Source organism: Ciconia boyciana, chromosome 1 (genome assembly GCF_034638445.1).
Source record: "Ciconia boyciana chromosome 1, ASM3463844v1, whole genome shotgun sequence".
Lineage (NCBI taxonomy): Eukaryota > Metazoa > Chordata > Aves > Ciconiiformes > Ciconiidae > Ciconia > Ciconia boyciana.
Window position 1 is genome coordinate 75,127,781 of NC_132934.1, and position 11,781 is coordinate 75,139,561.

The 11,781-nt window shown below is 41.3% G+C and overlaps 1 protein-coding gene across 1 annotated transcript in view; it reads right to left on the reverse strand.

Moving 5' to 3' along the window:
- Positions 1–9,290, reverse strand: part of ETNK1 (ethanolamine kinase 1) — a 33,974-nt gene extending 24,684 nt beyond the window's left edge. Inside the window, exon 1 of the mRNA XM_072874982.1 lies at positions 9,004–9,290. Within this exon, the coding sequence (XP_072731083.1) occupies positions 9,004–9,159 (156 nt within the window). The 5' untranslated portion in view covers positions 9,160–9,290. The remainder of the gene's footprint in view (positions 1–9,003) is intronic.
- Positions 9,291–11,781: the final 2,491 nt, after the last annotated feature.

Below are 11,781 nucleotides of genomic sequence, written 5' to 3' on the forward strand. Positions count from 1 at the left end.
TTCACAGCAACTAAATGTTACAATGTTAACCAGTGCAACTAAGAAAACTATACCGTTTAGTACCATGGATACAGGCTTTCATATTAAAATGAATACACCTGAATGAATGAATAGTATTTTAACACTACCCTATTCTTTTGCTTGACGCTTATGCAGATGTTTTAAGTTTTCTCTGTGTACATAAGCATATTGTTGCAACAATACACATGCTATATCAAGAGAAGGATGATGTGCTTGAGCAGTGTTACCCAATTTGAACAGGCAGTACTTAAATGCATTTCAAGTATGACTTGTAAATCACAAATTACACCTTTATATTATACTGTATTCATTCACAACCTTCCCCCTTGTAAGTGTATTGTCACAGAACTATTTATATTGGAAGGGACCTCCTGTGATCATGTAGTTCAACCTCTCTGCTCAAGCAGGGCCAACTAGAGCCAGTTGCCCAGGACTGTGTCCAATGAAATCTCCAGGAATTCTGGAGACTCTACAACCTGTCTGGGCTACTTATTCCAGTGTTTGACCACCCCCACAGTAAAAAAAGTGTTTTCTTGTGTTCAGATGGAATTTCACATGTGTTTTATTTTGTGCCCATTGCCTCGCCTGTCACTGGGCACTGAGAAGAGTCTGGCTCTCTTCTTCATTCCCCCTCATCAGATATTTATACATATCGATACGATCCCTGCAAGCCCACTTTTTTCCAGGCCAAACAGTCCCAGCCCTCCTAGCTTCTCCTCATATGAAAGATGCTCCAGTCCCTCGTCACCTTCATGGCCCTTTGCTGAACTTGCTCCAGTGAGCCTGTATCTTTCTCATACTGAGAAGCCAAGAACAGGACACAGCACTCTAATATGGCAAATCAATGTGTAAGTACTGATTCTCATACATTTTAGCACAAAAACAGAATTAAGGCATTAAAAAGTTCAAAGAGGACTTTGCAGAAATTATTTGTGTTGAGCTGTCGATCAAGTTAAAAAGTATCTTGCCTGCCATACATAAATGAAAACTTCTGAAATGTAACGTTAGAAAAAGCCCTTATCCTGTCATTGCAGGACCGAAAGAAAAGTGAAAGCTCTGTTGAACTAAGAAGGATCAAAACTATTAAGTATAAAATTCACTATCCCCTCTGAAGAAAGTGAAGTCTATCATCTTTATCAAATGGCAAAGGCGACAAACAAAATAGGCAACAATTCCCAACATACAATGGCACCACTTCAAATCACTGGAACTTGTGCTACTGTTTTCTACTTCTTATAAAACAACCCTCTAATGAAGCTTGCTTTTCTCTCCATACAAAATTATACTATAAAAAAGACAAGGCTCTAAGGTCATCAGAAATAGTGATACTACCAAAAAAACAGGCATTATGTAGTACTAATGCAAAGAAGCAGTAAGAATTTCATTCACTTATTCTGTTAAACAGAAACTTCTGGCCACTGTACAGCTTTTGTCATACTGCACAGGTCTATTATCCCCTTAAAACAAGTCTCATTAGCGTTAATAAAAAGAAACCTACAACAAGGAAATTGGACTCCCTCAACTGATAATTTAGGAACTCCACTTCTTATTAGCATCTATTTGTAACATGCTGCTATAAGTAATTATTTACACCCAGAAGCATTTTAGTTATTGCTTCTTAAAAAGGCAGAAGGGCTTGCTTACTTTTCTAATAACATTATCCAGACTAGACAATTTCCATATTCCATCATGAGAAAACATCTAATGTTTTCTACCAGTAAAAGAACATAACACTCACTTTTTTCTTTTATTCAGAATGCCTTTACTGTAGCATTTAAAGAATCATCTTGGAATGCCTTGCCTGAAACATAACCTGAGATGCAGCAGAGCAAAACAGGAATTCTATAACAAAAGCATCAGGTAAGCAGCATAAACAGAGAATTGACTCTGATGACATGAATAAGATAATCAGTAAACTCTCAAGGCTATGTGGAAGACAATGGAAAAATCTGCAGAATGTTATGAATAGCAGGTAGAAAATTCTGGAAATAAATCAAGAAACGCAGAGAGCCAACAGAAGTCAAGAACATGATGGAACACAAAAATCCAGCAGCAAGATCCTGGTACTCTTGTAATGTAATTATTTAAATATTTTAATTAAAACAGTTGTGATATGTACTTATCACATTGTAGTAAGTACTTTCAGGTGAGGTGCCACAAAGCTAAAACTAAATTCTGAAAACACTTCTGGAAATGGTATTTATACTGGCCCACAATCCAGTCAGAGATCTAGCTTGAAGTCAAGGCTTTCTGTCTCTCAGGAACAAATATAAACTGTTTACTGAAACACAGAGTGAAAGTGAGAAAGCTACAAATAAGCTTGAGTTACTCAAATGCAGTCTCAGAAAGCAGCACATGGTAGAAACAAGACAGGCCAAGTGAGTCCAGGAAGAGCAGAGAAAACTCAACCAAGACATGAAGTATCTTTGACACAGAGTTTATCCTAAAAGCACTTGTCAGCAACGATCAGGTTATTAGATTCCTGAAAAGGGCGTGGGATGGGAGTGCTCCCATATCATAAGTAGGTGGTTCAAGAAAAGCCTATCATTTTATCCTGTTGTTCCAGGTGTTCAAAAGAATGAGAACAAAATTAGTCACACATAATAAGCACGAACTGGCAGAAATAGTGTCACAAGGGCAAAGTAGAAAGCACTTATCACTCACAGGAGAGATGTAAAACTAAGCAGTTTTTTTCCTTCTAGACTGTTATTACATCCATAGGAGGAGAAATATAGAAAGCAGTACTGTACTGCTGTAGAAACAGAACAGTGATGTGAAGTTTCAGCATAAACAAGTAGGGATTCCCCCCATTCTGCTGCTGAACCCCATATTGCACATTAAGATCTCTAGAAAGGAAGAGACTTTTAATACATGCTTCTTTAATGCTCACAAAGCTTCAAGTTTGTATTAAGATATAACTTCATTTCTTCTAGAAAAGTATATACAGGCACATCCACAAGTATACATCTCAAGCATTTAATTTCTTGAAACAAGGATAGCTATTTCTGTCACTTTCTGCAGCTATTCCCAAAAGAAGGACAAAGTACAACTAATGGAAAATGCAAGCCTTAGGTAAATTCTCATATATTCAACAGGGCTTACAAGAAACATCATTCAAAGGTCTCCAGGCTCTGGAGCCATACCCTGTAGATCATTACACTCAGCAGGTGAAAGCCATTGTCTGTGTGATTTTGGTGGTCAGATAATCACGAACAAGACCCTTTGGTGTCATAAGGACCAAGGCTAGCAGGGAGCCAGTAAGTTCATGGCACTATTCTATGGTAAGTTTGGCCACAGGCTGAACTAGCAGTTTTCCACTGAACTCTTGGGGTGCTCATCCATGACAGCAGCATGGAGAAAGCAACACCACCACTACCTATGCTATATAGTATCACTTAAATATTTTTTTTGCTACCAAACCATCAACACTGCAGCTTCAAGGAAGAACTCGGGCAAGGGAGGGTTGTTGGTTTTGTTTGTTGGGCTTTTTTAAGGTTTTTACCTGAAGTTTCACATCCTCCATATTCTCAATATAATGACCATCTAAAATTACATTCAGTAGTCTATTATAAAATGCTATAGATACATCACCCTTGCACGGGCTGGTTCTGATCTAAATGCATGACAAGATGGGAAAGCTTTATTTTCTTTTATGTCAGAAGAAAACCCCAAAGGGAAAATTCCTTTTTTTTCATCTTGTCTCTGAAGAATGTTCTCCTACCTGAAAACAGTCAACATCAGGTAACTAGTTAAGACTTCCAAAGTGGTGAATTGTTTTAGATCTTTCTACAGACTTTGTGATACTGATGAAAACAGTTACAGACAAATCCCAAAAAATAAGCTAATAGAAAAGGAGCATAAGAATTTATTCTAACTCGAAGAATTAATGTGCTGCTCCTTCCCTGGAAGATTTTGACATAAAATGGCCATGTAACGGGGCGGGGCGGGGGGGGGGGGGAGAACAGGAACTAAGACATCTTAAGATAGCTACCTTCCTTTCCAAAATTACAAGTCTATACTGTAAGTTATACACCATTACTAGTCATATCCAAGCTGTGCCTAAGCAAATATCGATTCTCTGCAATTGGAACCAATCAATACAAACACACCTATAGCGTGCACAACTGGATTACATCATGCACTGTGATGTGGCACACTAATTACATAAAATGTCACCACATGCATGATTGCTGCCCCACCCACTGATACCACAAAAACCCCTTCACAACAAGGGACTGAGATTACGGAGAACAGAGAAACCAACCTAGCCTCAAGTAACATCTAATACTGCCTACATTTCCCACTTACTGTGACACTGTTCAAGGCACACCTCAAATTACAGTTTTTCCACAACACCTCAGCAATGCAGCCCATTTGCAACTCTTAACTTTTCTTATTCTTTCCTTCACTCATCACTTTTCTATTTAGAGATATTAGCACTTCAGGATGTTAATCTGTGAACTCAATCCTTCCTCTTTAAGTTGTAACTACTTTCACAACTGCTGAAGAGCATGATGTCCTAAAAACAGCTAAGCAATAAAAATACTCTTGAAAAATGTAATGATACAAAATAAACTTTTGTTTCCCACAGACTTCCATTTTCTGTTTCCATTCAATTATTTCAATGCTTTAAATCCCACATTCAGTCTGTTTAAATAAACTGTGAAACATTTTAACTAGTTCCAAAATCTGAACCTAATCATAGTTTGTTATAAAGAAAATACCAAGATCAACACAAGCAAAGAAATTACAGCAGCAGCCAGAAAATACTGCCTGAAGAAAAGCTACTGAGCACAAGTCAGGAAGAAAAAGCAGAGACACACAGGGAAAAGCTAACCTCATATATAGGAAAAAAAAAGGGGGGGAGGGGGCGTTTTGCTCATGAAAGTACAAATCTTTATAAGCATGGCTCTATCTTGTGTGTTCACATTTTATAGCTACAGGAACAAATTTTTTGAAAGAATAAAATGCTGCAATAATAAGTCATGCAAAGTGTTGATAAATGCAAAGACATGTACATCTTGGTAACAAAGACACAGTACCAGAAAACAAGCAAGGTCCAATTATTTCAGAGAAAAAAAAAACCCACACAACTTAATGACACTTATTTGGAGATGATCTGGAATTAAGTTCCAGATAGGAGCTTGCAGGATTCTGGGGGAAGAAAAAAAAAAAGTCTTATGTAAGAATTTCATCCCCTTTGCAAAACTGATCTTTTTCTTTTCCTCTCTCCTCAGGTGTGGGCCAGGACAAAAGCACTGTTTGCTAGCACATCATTTTTATCATTCCAGATCCCTGAATGATTTTGCAGCTGATTTTTGCACATAAGATATCATGCTGGTCTATCCAAACAACAAAAGTGTAAATTAGCACTCAATTTCACCAGTAAAACCAAGTAGCCTTTATTCTCAATGTTAAAGATTACTTCAGAATGGAAAGACATACAATTGTTTTTCCTGTACCATAACATTACACTGCATTACATTAACCTACCGAATCCTTCATTATCACCAGATGTAGAATAAGTCATGGGATAAAAGAATCCTGAATCTGCACTTGTTACCACTGAAGTGGTAACAAACCTTCCCATACTGTAACCAAATACCGATCCTCCTTCAAATACTAACACAAATGAATCTCCATAAAAGAGGAAAAATAAAAAAATTCTTAATATGGGCAGATTCCAAACTGTGATTGTATTTTTACATTAGGAAGGGTGATACAACTTCTTTAAGACAGTAAAGAGTTAAAACAATTAAGTTTTCTTTCATTAATAATGAATTGCTCAAAATATAGAAATTGGAATGTCCACTGTCAATTTAAGCTGTTCACTAATTCAAAACAGGGTCTGAGTTTTGAAAAGCATTTTTGTTTATGAAATCCCAAAAAAATTTTTCTCATGTTCACACCAATCAATTTCTGAATTTAGCAAGCAGTGAGCTTTTCAGCAGGAGGTTGGGAGAGAGGCCTCCAGAGATCCCTTCCAATCTGAACTACTCTATGATTTTATTACTAAAATCAGCTGTTACAGAATCAAAAGTGACTACGGCAAAAAGCACAGATTTATCTTAATGACATTGCTTTGTATGACCGTAAAGCAGAGAAAGCAAACCTCAAGAATTTAAGAGTTAGAAAATGTAACACAGAGTTCTACACAGCTCCTAGTACACCCTCAGATGACAACTGCACAAAGTATCTACGTGAAGATCAGTGTTTAGACAGGAAAATTTCATTTCTCCTTACCAATGTAAAAGAACTTGAATATTTGTACTGTTCTGTAGTGATAATATTCACATATAACTTGAGATCAAGGAGATACATTACAGTAGAGCTGCTTGTGATTCAGCAGATAATTGGCAATGCTTATGGATTCTATAGACTTTCTGATAAACAATGCAATGAGAATAATGTAAACACTGAAGATTTAATTTTTTTCATCTTGTCCTACACTTATGTTCTATGCTATGATGCAAAAAAATTAAGTGTTAAAATATATTCGTGATTTTAGATAACTACAAATCTTACAGAAAGTAAGGATTAAGCATTAAAAATTTTTAACTACACTGTTTCAAAATTGTTTAGCTGACTAAACAATTTGACACATAACAGTAAATTTTTGCAAGAGAAGTTAATTAACTTTTTACTGGACTCTTCAACATCTTGCCAATTGTTTTGACCCAAGAAGTACTAAGAGCAAAGGTAGCTAACAACAGAGTTCAACAGAGGAAGTAGTTCCACCTACCAATGTTCTTTGCCTACTTTGCTATGATGCTCCTATTTCAGATTAGTCAAGCATATTTTCCATGCAATAAGTGATCCTCATTTTCATCTCTCTCCTAAATATACACCCCTCTAATGAGGGGACTCCAAGGCAGACCTTCTGTTCACTCCATCCTCTTAACAAAGAGAGTCATCTTTCATTTCAGCATCTTACTGTATGCAATACATGCGTAACATGCATGTGTAACATTGCAGCAGCAATGGTGGTAATACAACTAGTTTCAAACCACATGCATTCTTGCTTGTTACGTACACACAGCAGTTTAAACACAGATTAAAGAGTTAAAAATAAAAGGCCTCTGAAGAGCTTCATGAATAGGATGTTCTGCTGTTCAAAAGGAGCAAGAGGAAAGAGAGTGAGTTGAAAAGTTTTGGTCTTAAAGTAACTTGGTTGAAACAAAACTCAGACAATTTTTAGACAGAAACCTCTAACTACAGACAGTAGTCTATTACTTTACTGTTGCACGACCAGTCAAATGAGTCCCTGTTCCACATGAATGGTACCGGTGGTTTTTATTCTGTTAATTGCTTCTTCCAAAGAGGGTGACAGAGGAAGGAAGCAGCATTTTTTTCTTAAACCTACCAGAACTTTCCCAAGGTTAGAGTCATCCCTCCTTAATAAGAAAATGTTTTAGTTTCATTTATTAGCATTCCTGTATGAAAGAACAAAAAATATTATGTTGAGAAGTACCCTCAATCAGAGAACTAAAAGAACAAAAACATGTTTAACTTTAGGTAGTCCTGCAAGGAGCAGGGAGTTGGACTCGATGATCCTCATGGATCCCTTCCAACTCAAGACATACTATGATTCTCTGAATTCTAACAACCCTATTTAGCATTACATGTTGTAAAGCTACTTTCATTGCACCTCAAGATGTTGGGACTGTGCTTAACTTAGGCTACAGCCCTCAGAGAAGTTACTCAGAAAAATCTCATTAGCTTTATTTTCATACTAACTGGACTAGCATGTGTCAAGTTTCTTTTTCTATCAAGAAACTTCAGAAAATTTCAGTCAATTTATGTGCTATTACCTCAATGTGCTCAGTTTTTCTATACAAATTAGTTCCAGCAGCGCTCTTCAGCGGAACTTCACTAAAATAAGACACTTCCACGTATTAATAACTGCTGAATAACACAGTTTAAGAGCATATAATAAAACGCTCAACTAAACACAGGCTGCAACTGAACTGCTATTTTAGCCAGGTATATTGACTGAAGACTTCTACGGGGCCAGGTTAAGTATATTCTAGAAGCACAAAAGCAGCCAATCCTCAAGCTGATGACTCGTCATAAATATGAATGATTGCTCACCTAGAGAATACCGGAGACTAAGCGGCATACAGTCAAGACTAAGAGATGCAAGCAAGGACGTTAACGGGGCTGATACTTATGGAGATACCGTCAGCCTAAAACCAAACCCCGTAGCGAATCCAAGGCCTGCATTCATATTTACTTATTACATGGGAGAGCCCGCCAAGGGCTCCGTCGCCGATGGCGCCCAGGGGAGCGCCCCCGCCCCGCGCGGCGTCCCGGCGGCCGTTACCTCGGCGGCCGTTACCTCAGCGGCCGCCCCCCTCCGTGCAACGGCAGCACAGGCAGCGCGGCGGCGGCAGCCAGCCGCCCTCTCCTCCTCCGGCTGCCTTTCCCCTCCTCTGCCCCAGGGAGGAGGGAAGTCCCCCACCGCTTGACGAACACGCCCTGCTCCGCATGGACCCGGCGAGGGTGAAGCTCACGGGGCCCTCCCCTTCTCCTCCCTCACCAGCATCGCAGCCCTCGGCCCCCGGGCCGGCAGCGAGCGTCGTGCGTGCGGCAGGGACGCCAGCCGAGAGCGGGTAGAAGAGCTCTCCCCTCCGCTAACGGGGGGAGCCAAGTTTCAGCGGGGAGGGCACGAAAAGAGAAAGAGGAAAGCGAGCGATGGGGCAGGAGGAGGGCTGGGGAGGGGGGGCAGGGGATGCTGCCGCGCCGACACGCCCCGCCGCCAGGCTGCCTAGCAAATGGGGCTCAGCGCAGGGGGCTGCATTCGGAGAGCGAGGAGGGAGGGGGAGGGGAAGGAAACGAGGCGGCAGCTCCCCCGCACAATGGCCGCCCTCCCTCCCCCCTTCCTTCCTCTCTCCCTTCCCTCCCTCCCTAAGCTGGGGCTGCCGCATCCCCGGCCGGGGACCCGGGCGCAAGGCCCCGCGACGCGCCCGGCCTCCCCCGTACCTGCAGAGTCACCTCCTCGGGTCTCCAGTGGGGCCGCAGGCGGCGCAGGAGCTGCAGGGCGCCCTGGCGGTAGCCGGGCCCCTCCCGCTCACTGACAGTGATGTCTAGCTTGGGCACCTCCGGGGAGCCGGGCGGGACGTGGATGTAGTTGGACATGGCGGCGGTCAGTCGGACGGGACGCGGCACGGGGCGACAAGGGCGGGCGGCTCTCGCTAGCGTCTTCTCCGCAGCAGAGCCGGCAACTGAGGGGGAAATTTCCACTTCGGCTCCCGATAAAGCGGCTCCACCTCCCCCCGGCTGCGGCGCGGAGCAGCCTGGGAGAGCGGGCGGGGCCTGGCGGCCCCCTGCCCTCCGCCTCCCCCGCGCCCCTCACCTGCCCGCCCGCCGCCGCCGCCGCCGCCTCTCCCTCAGCGCCCCCCCGCGCCTCCCACCTGCCCGCTGCCGGAGCCCACCGCCGTGAGGCAGGGAGGGAGGTAATTAATAAAAGCTCCTCGCGGCTGTGGAGGGGGAGCCGTGAAGGCAGCCGGTGCGGGAGAGCGTCCCCCAGCCGCCGCCCGCTCCCCGGGCGTGAAGGAATGCGGCCGGCAGCTGCCGAGGCGCCGCCCAGTCAATCAGCGGGCGAACGGCCGATTTTAATCAGGCTTTGAGTTATCCGCTGCGGTTAATTTTTGTCTTTAATTTCTGGGCCAGCCTTCGTAACACCCCCCCTTTTGTTTCCCCCGTTCCCTTGCAGGGTGTATACCTGCTAACCACCTTCCAGTTTCAACCAGTTGTAGTTTTATACCATTTGTGGCCCCTTAGGCACTGGGAAAGTACCATGCTACGTGCCCGCCCTGATTTAAATGTCTTCATAAAGATTATCCTTTTCATGAGCAGTACAGAAAAGTTACTTTTTGTTTTTTTCCTGTTTTGTGCTGAAAACCTTGCTGCCTTGAAGTTTTATGGGGCAGTTATTTTCGGGGGGGGGGGGGGGAAAGCCCTGACTACACCACAGCATTTTACCAATCAAGAAAAAAAAAGGAACAAATTATCTTGGTTTTTTTAGAAATATTTTGATGCTACCCATAATATTCCTACAAATACCTGTCTCCCGCCACATTCTGATCTTCCCACGTAGGAAACACTGAAAACTCAAGAAGTTCCTCAATTATAAAGCAAGTTTATTAGGTTAGCCTAAAACACAAGAACTACACAAACAGAATAGTGGCCGGTCTCTTCCCTAAAGAGTTGTTACTCTAAATAGACCCAGGTCAGGGGAAAGGGGCATAACTTATGCTCAAAATGAACAATGCCATGAGGGAAACAGCTAGTTCCACAGGTTTAGTTCTCTTAATTTCATACGCGTTCCTCTCCAAAAATGCAGTGCATTAGTAACTTTTCCATCTACTTGTGGATGTGTTGTCCTTTACCAAGAATTGCTGTTGTCTTGTCACCAAAGGGTTTTGCATGACCTGACTATATAAGTGCATCATCACTTCTATTCCTATCATTTCTGTTGAACATCTCACCTTATCCCAATATTTCTTCTTCATTCACTCACCTGTATGCCTTTCCCCTCAGACAGGATTAAACATTTGGAATGGTCTGTCAACAATTTTTCAAGTAATTTCCTTGTTAAATCTTTTTTTCTTTCATTCTTCATGATCATTAATCTTAGTATTCTCTTCTGTCTAAGCTTTGGTTCAGACCACGTGTTTAAAATCTTTAGAGCCAGGAATCCATCTTTGTGAGAGTTCAATAAACAAAATTTCCTTCTGTTGTATTTTAAATGAAAACGTAATGTTTATGGGTTGGTGTTATTAGTGTAAATATGTTATTCTATATTAATAGCCTTTTTCTACCAAGGATTAAGAGAGTAAGAATATAGGGGTCTGAATCAAATTTCAAATGTCATAAAATTTCCAGATCTAAATGTTACAGCTTGAGTACCTTTCTAGTGGTAATATGCTTTGGCTTTCCTTTGTTTAAATCTGTTCCCTAAAATAAAAACTGTTTCAAGTTTTATAACCCTCTTTCCTGTGATTTTGTGTCTGTCTTTTATATACACCAACTCACCACCTTCTTAAAATCTTCTTTCTCCATCTCACCTGATTGGACCTACCCATTTCTTCCATTAGCCCACTCCACTTTTTCTTCTTTAAATGTTAAGGACATTTTGAAAGTTAAACTCTGTTTTTATTTGGAAAAAAAGATTTCTTTAAATACACGCACCTTTATACATTGTTCAGTCCTATAAGTTAGTATTAGCATAGTAGCATATTACTCTACCTGATCAAGCATGTGATACATGGTGCCCTCTGCTTCTGCTTAGGCAGTTTGGTAGATGATAAACTAAGACTTATTTATGGATTAAGGGCAAAGTGACATTTTTGTTGAAATAAAATATCACAGGTTGAATGCTCCAGCTTCTTTATGTTAATTTCAACAAGAACTGGTCTAAACAGAGATTCAATCTTGCTAATGCTGAACATAGTACTCCTACCAGAAGCTTTCGGTTGTTAACTCTGAGAAGCCTTGCTAACTTACCCAAGTCTGACTAAATTTCCAGAAGTTGGCTGTGAGTATATTTTAAACATAAAAGGGGGAAGCTGGAGCAGTCATGGTGCTTAGATTGTTTGGGAATTAAGGGAACTGAACTTCTGCCTTCTAAATAGTTATCAAATAGATGAAAGAACTGAGAACACTTAGGCAGTAGCACCTTCATCTTTCTGGTCATGGTATAAAGACACATCCTTTTTGCTTGTCCTCATGGTGCACTGGGAATTCTTAATTCCTGTT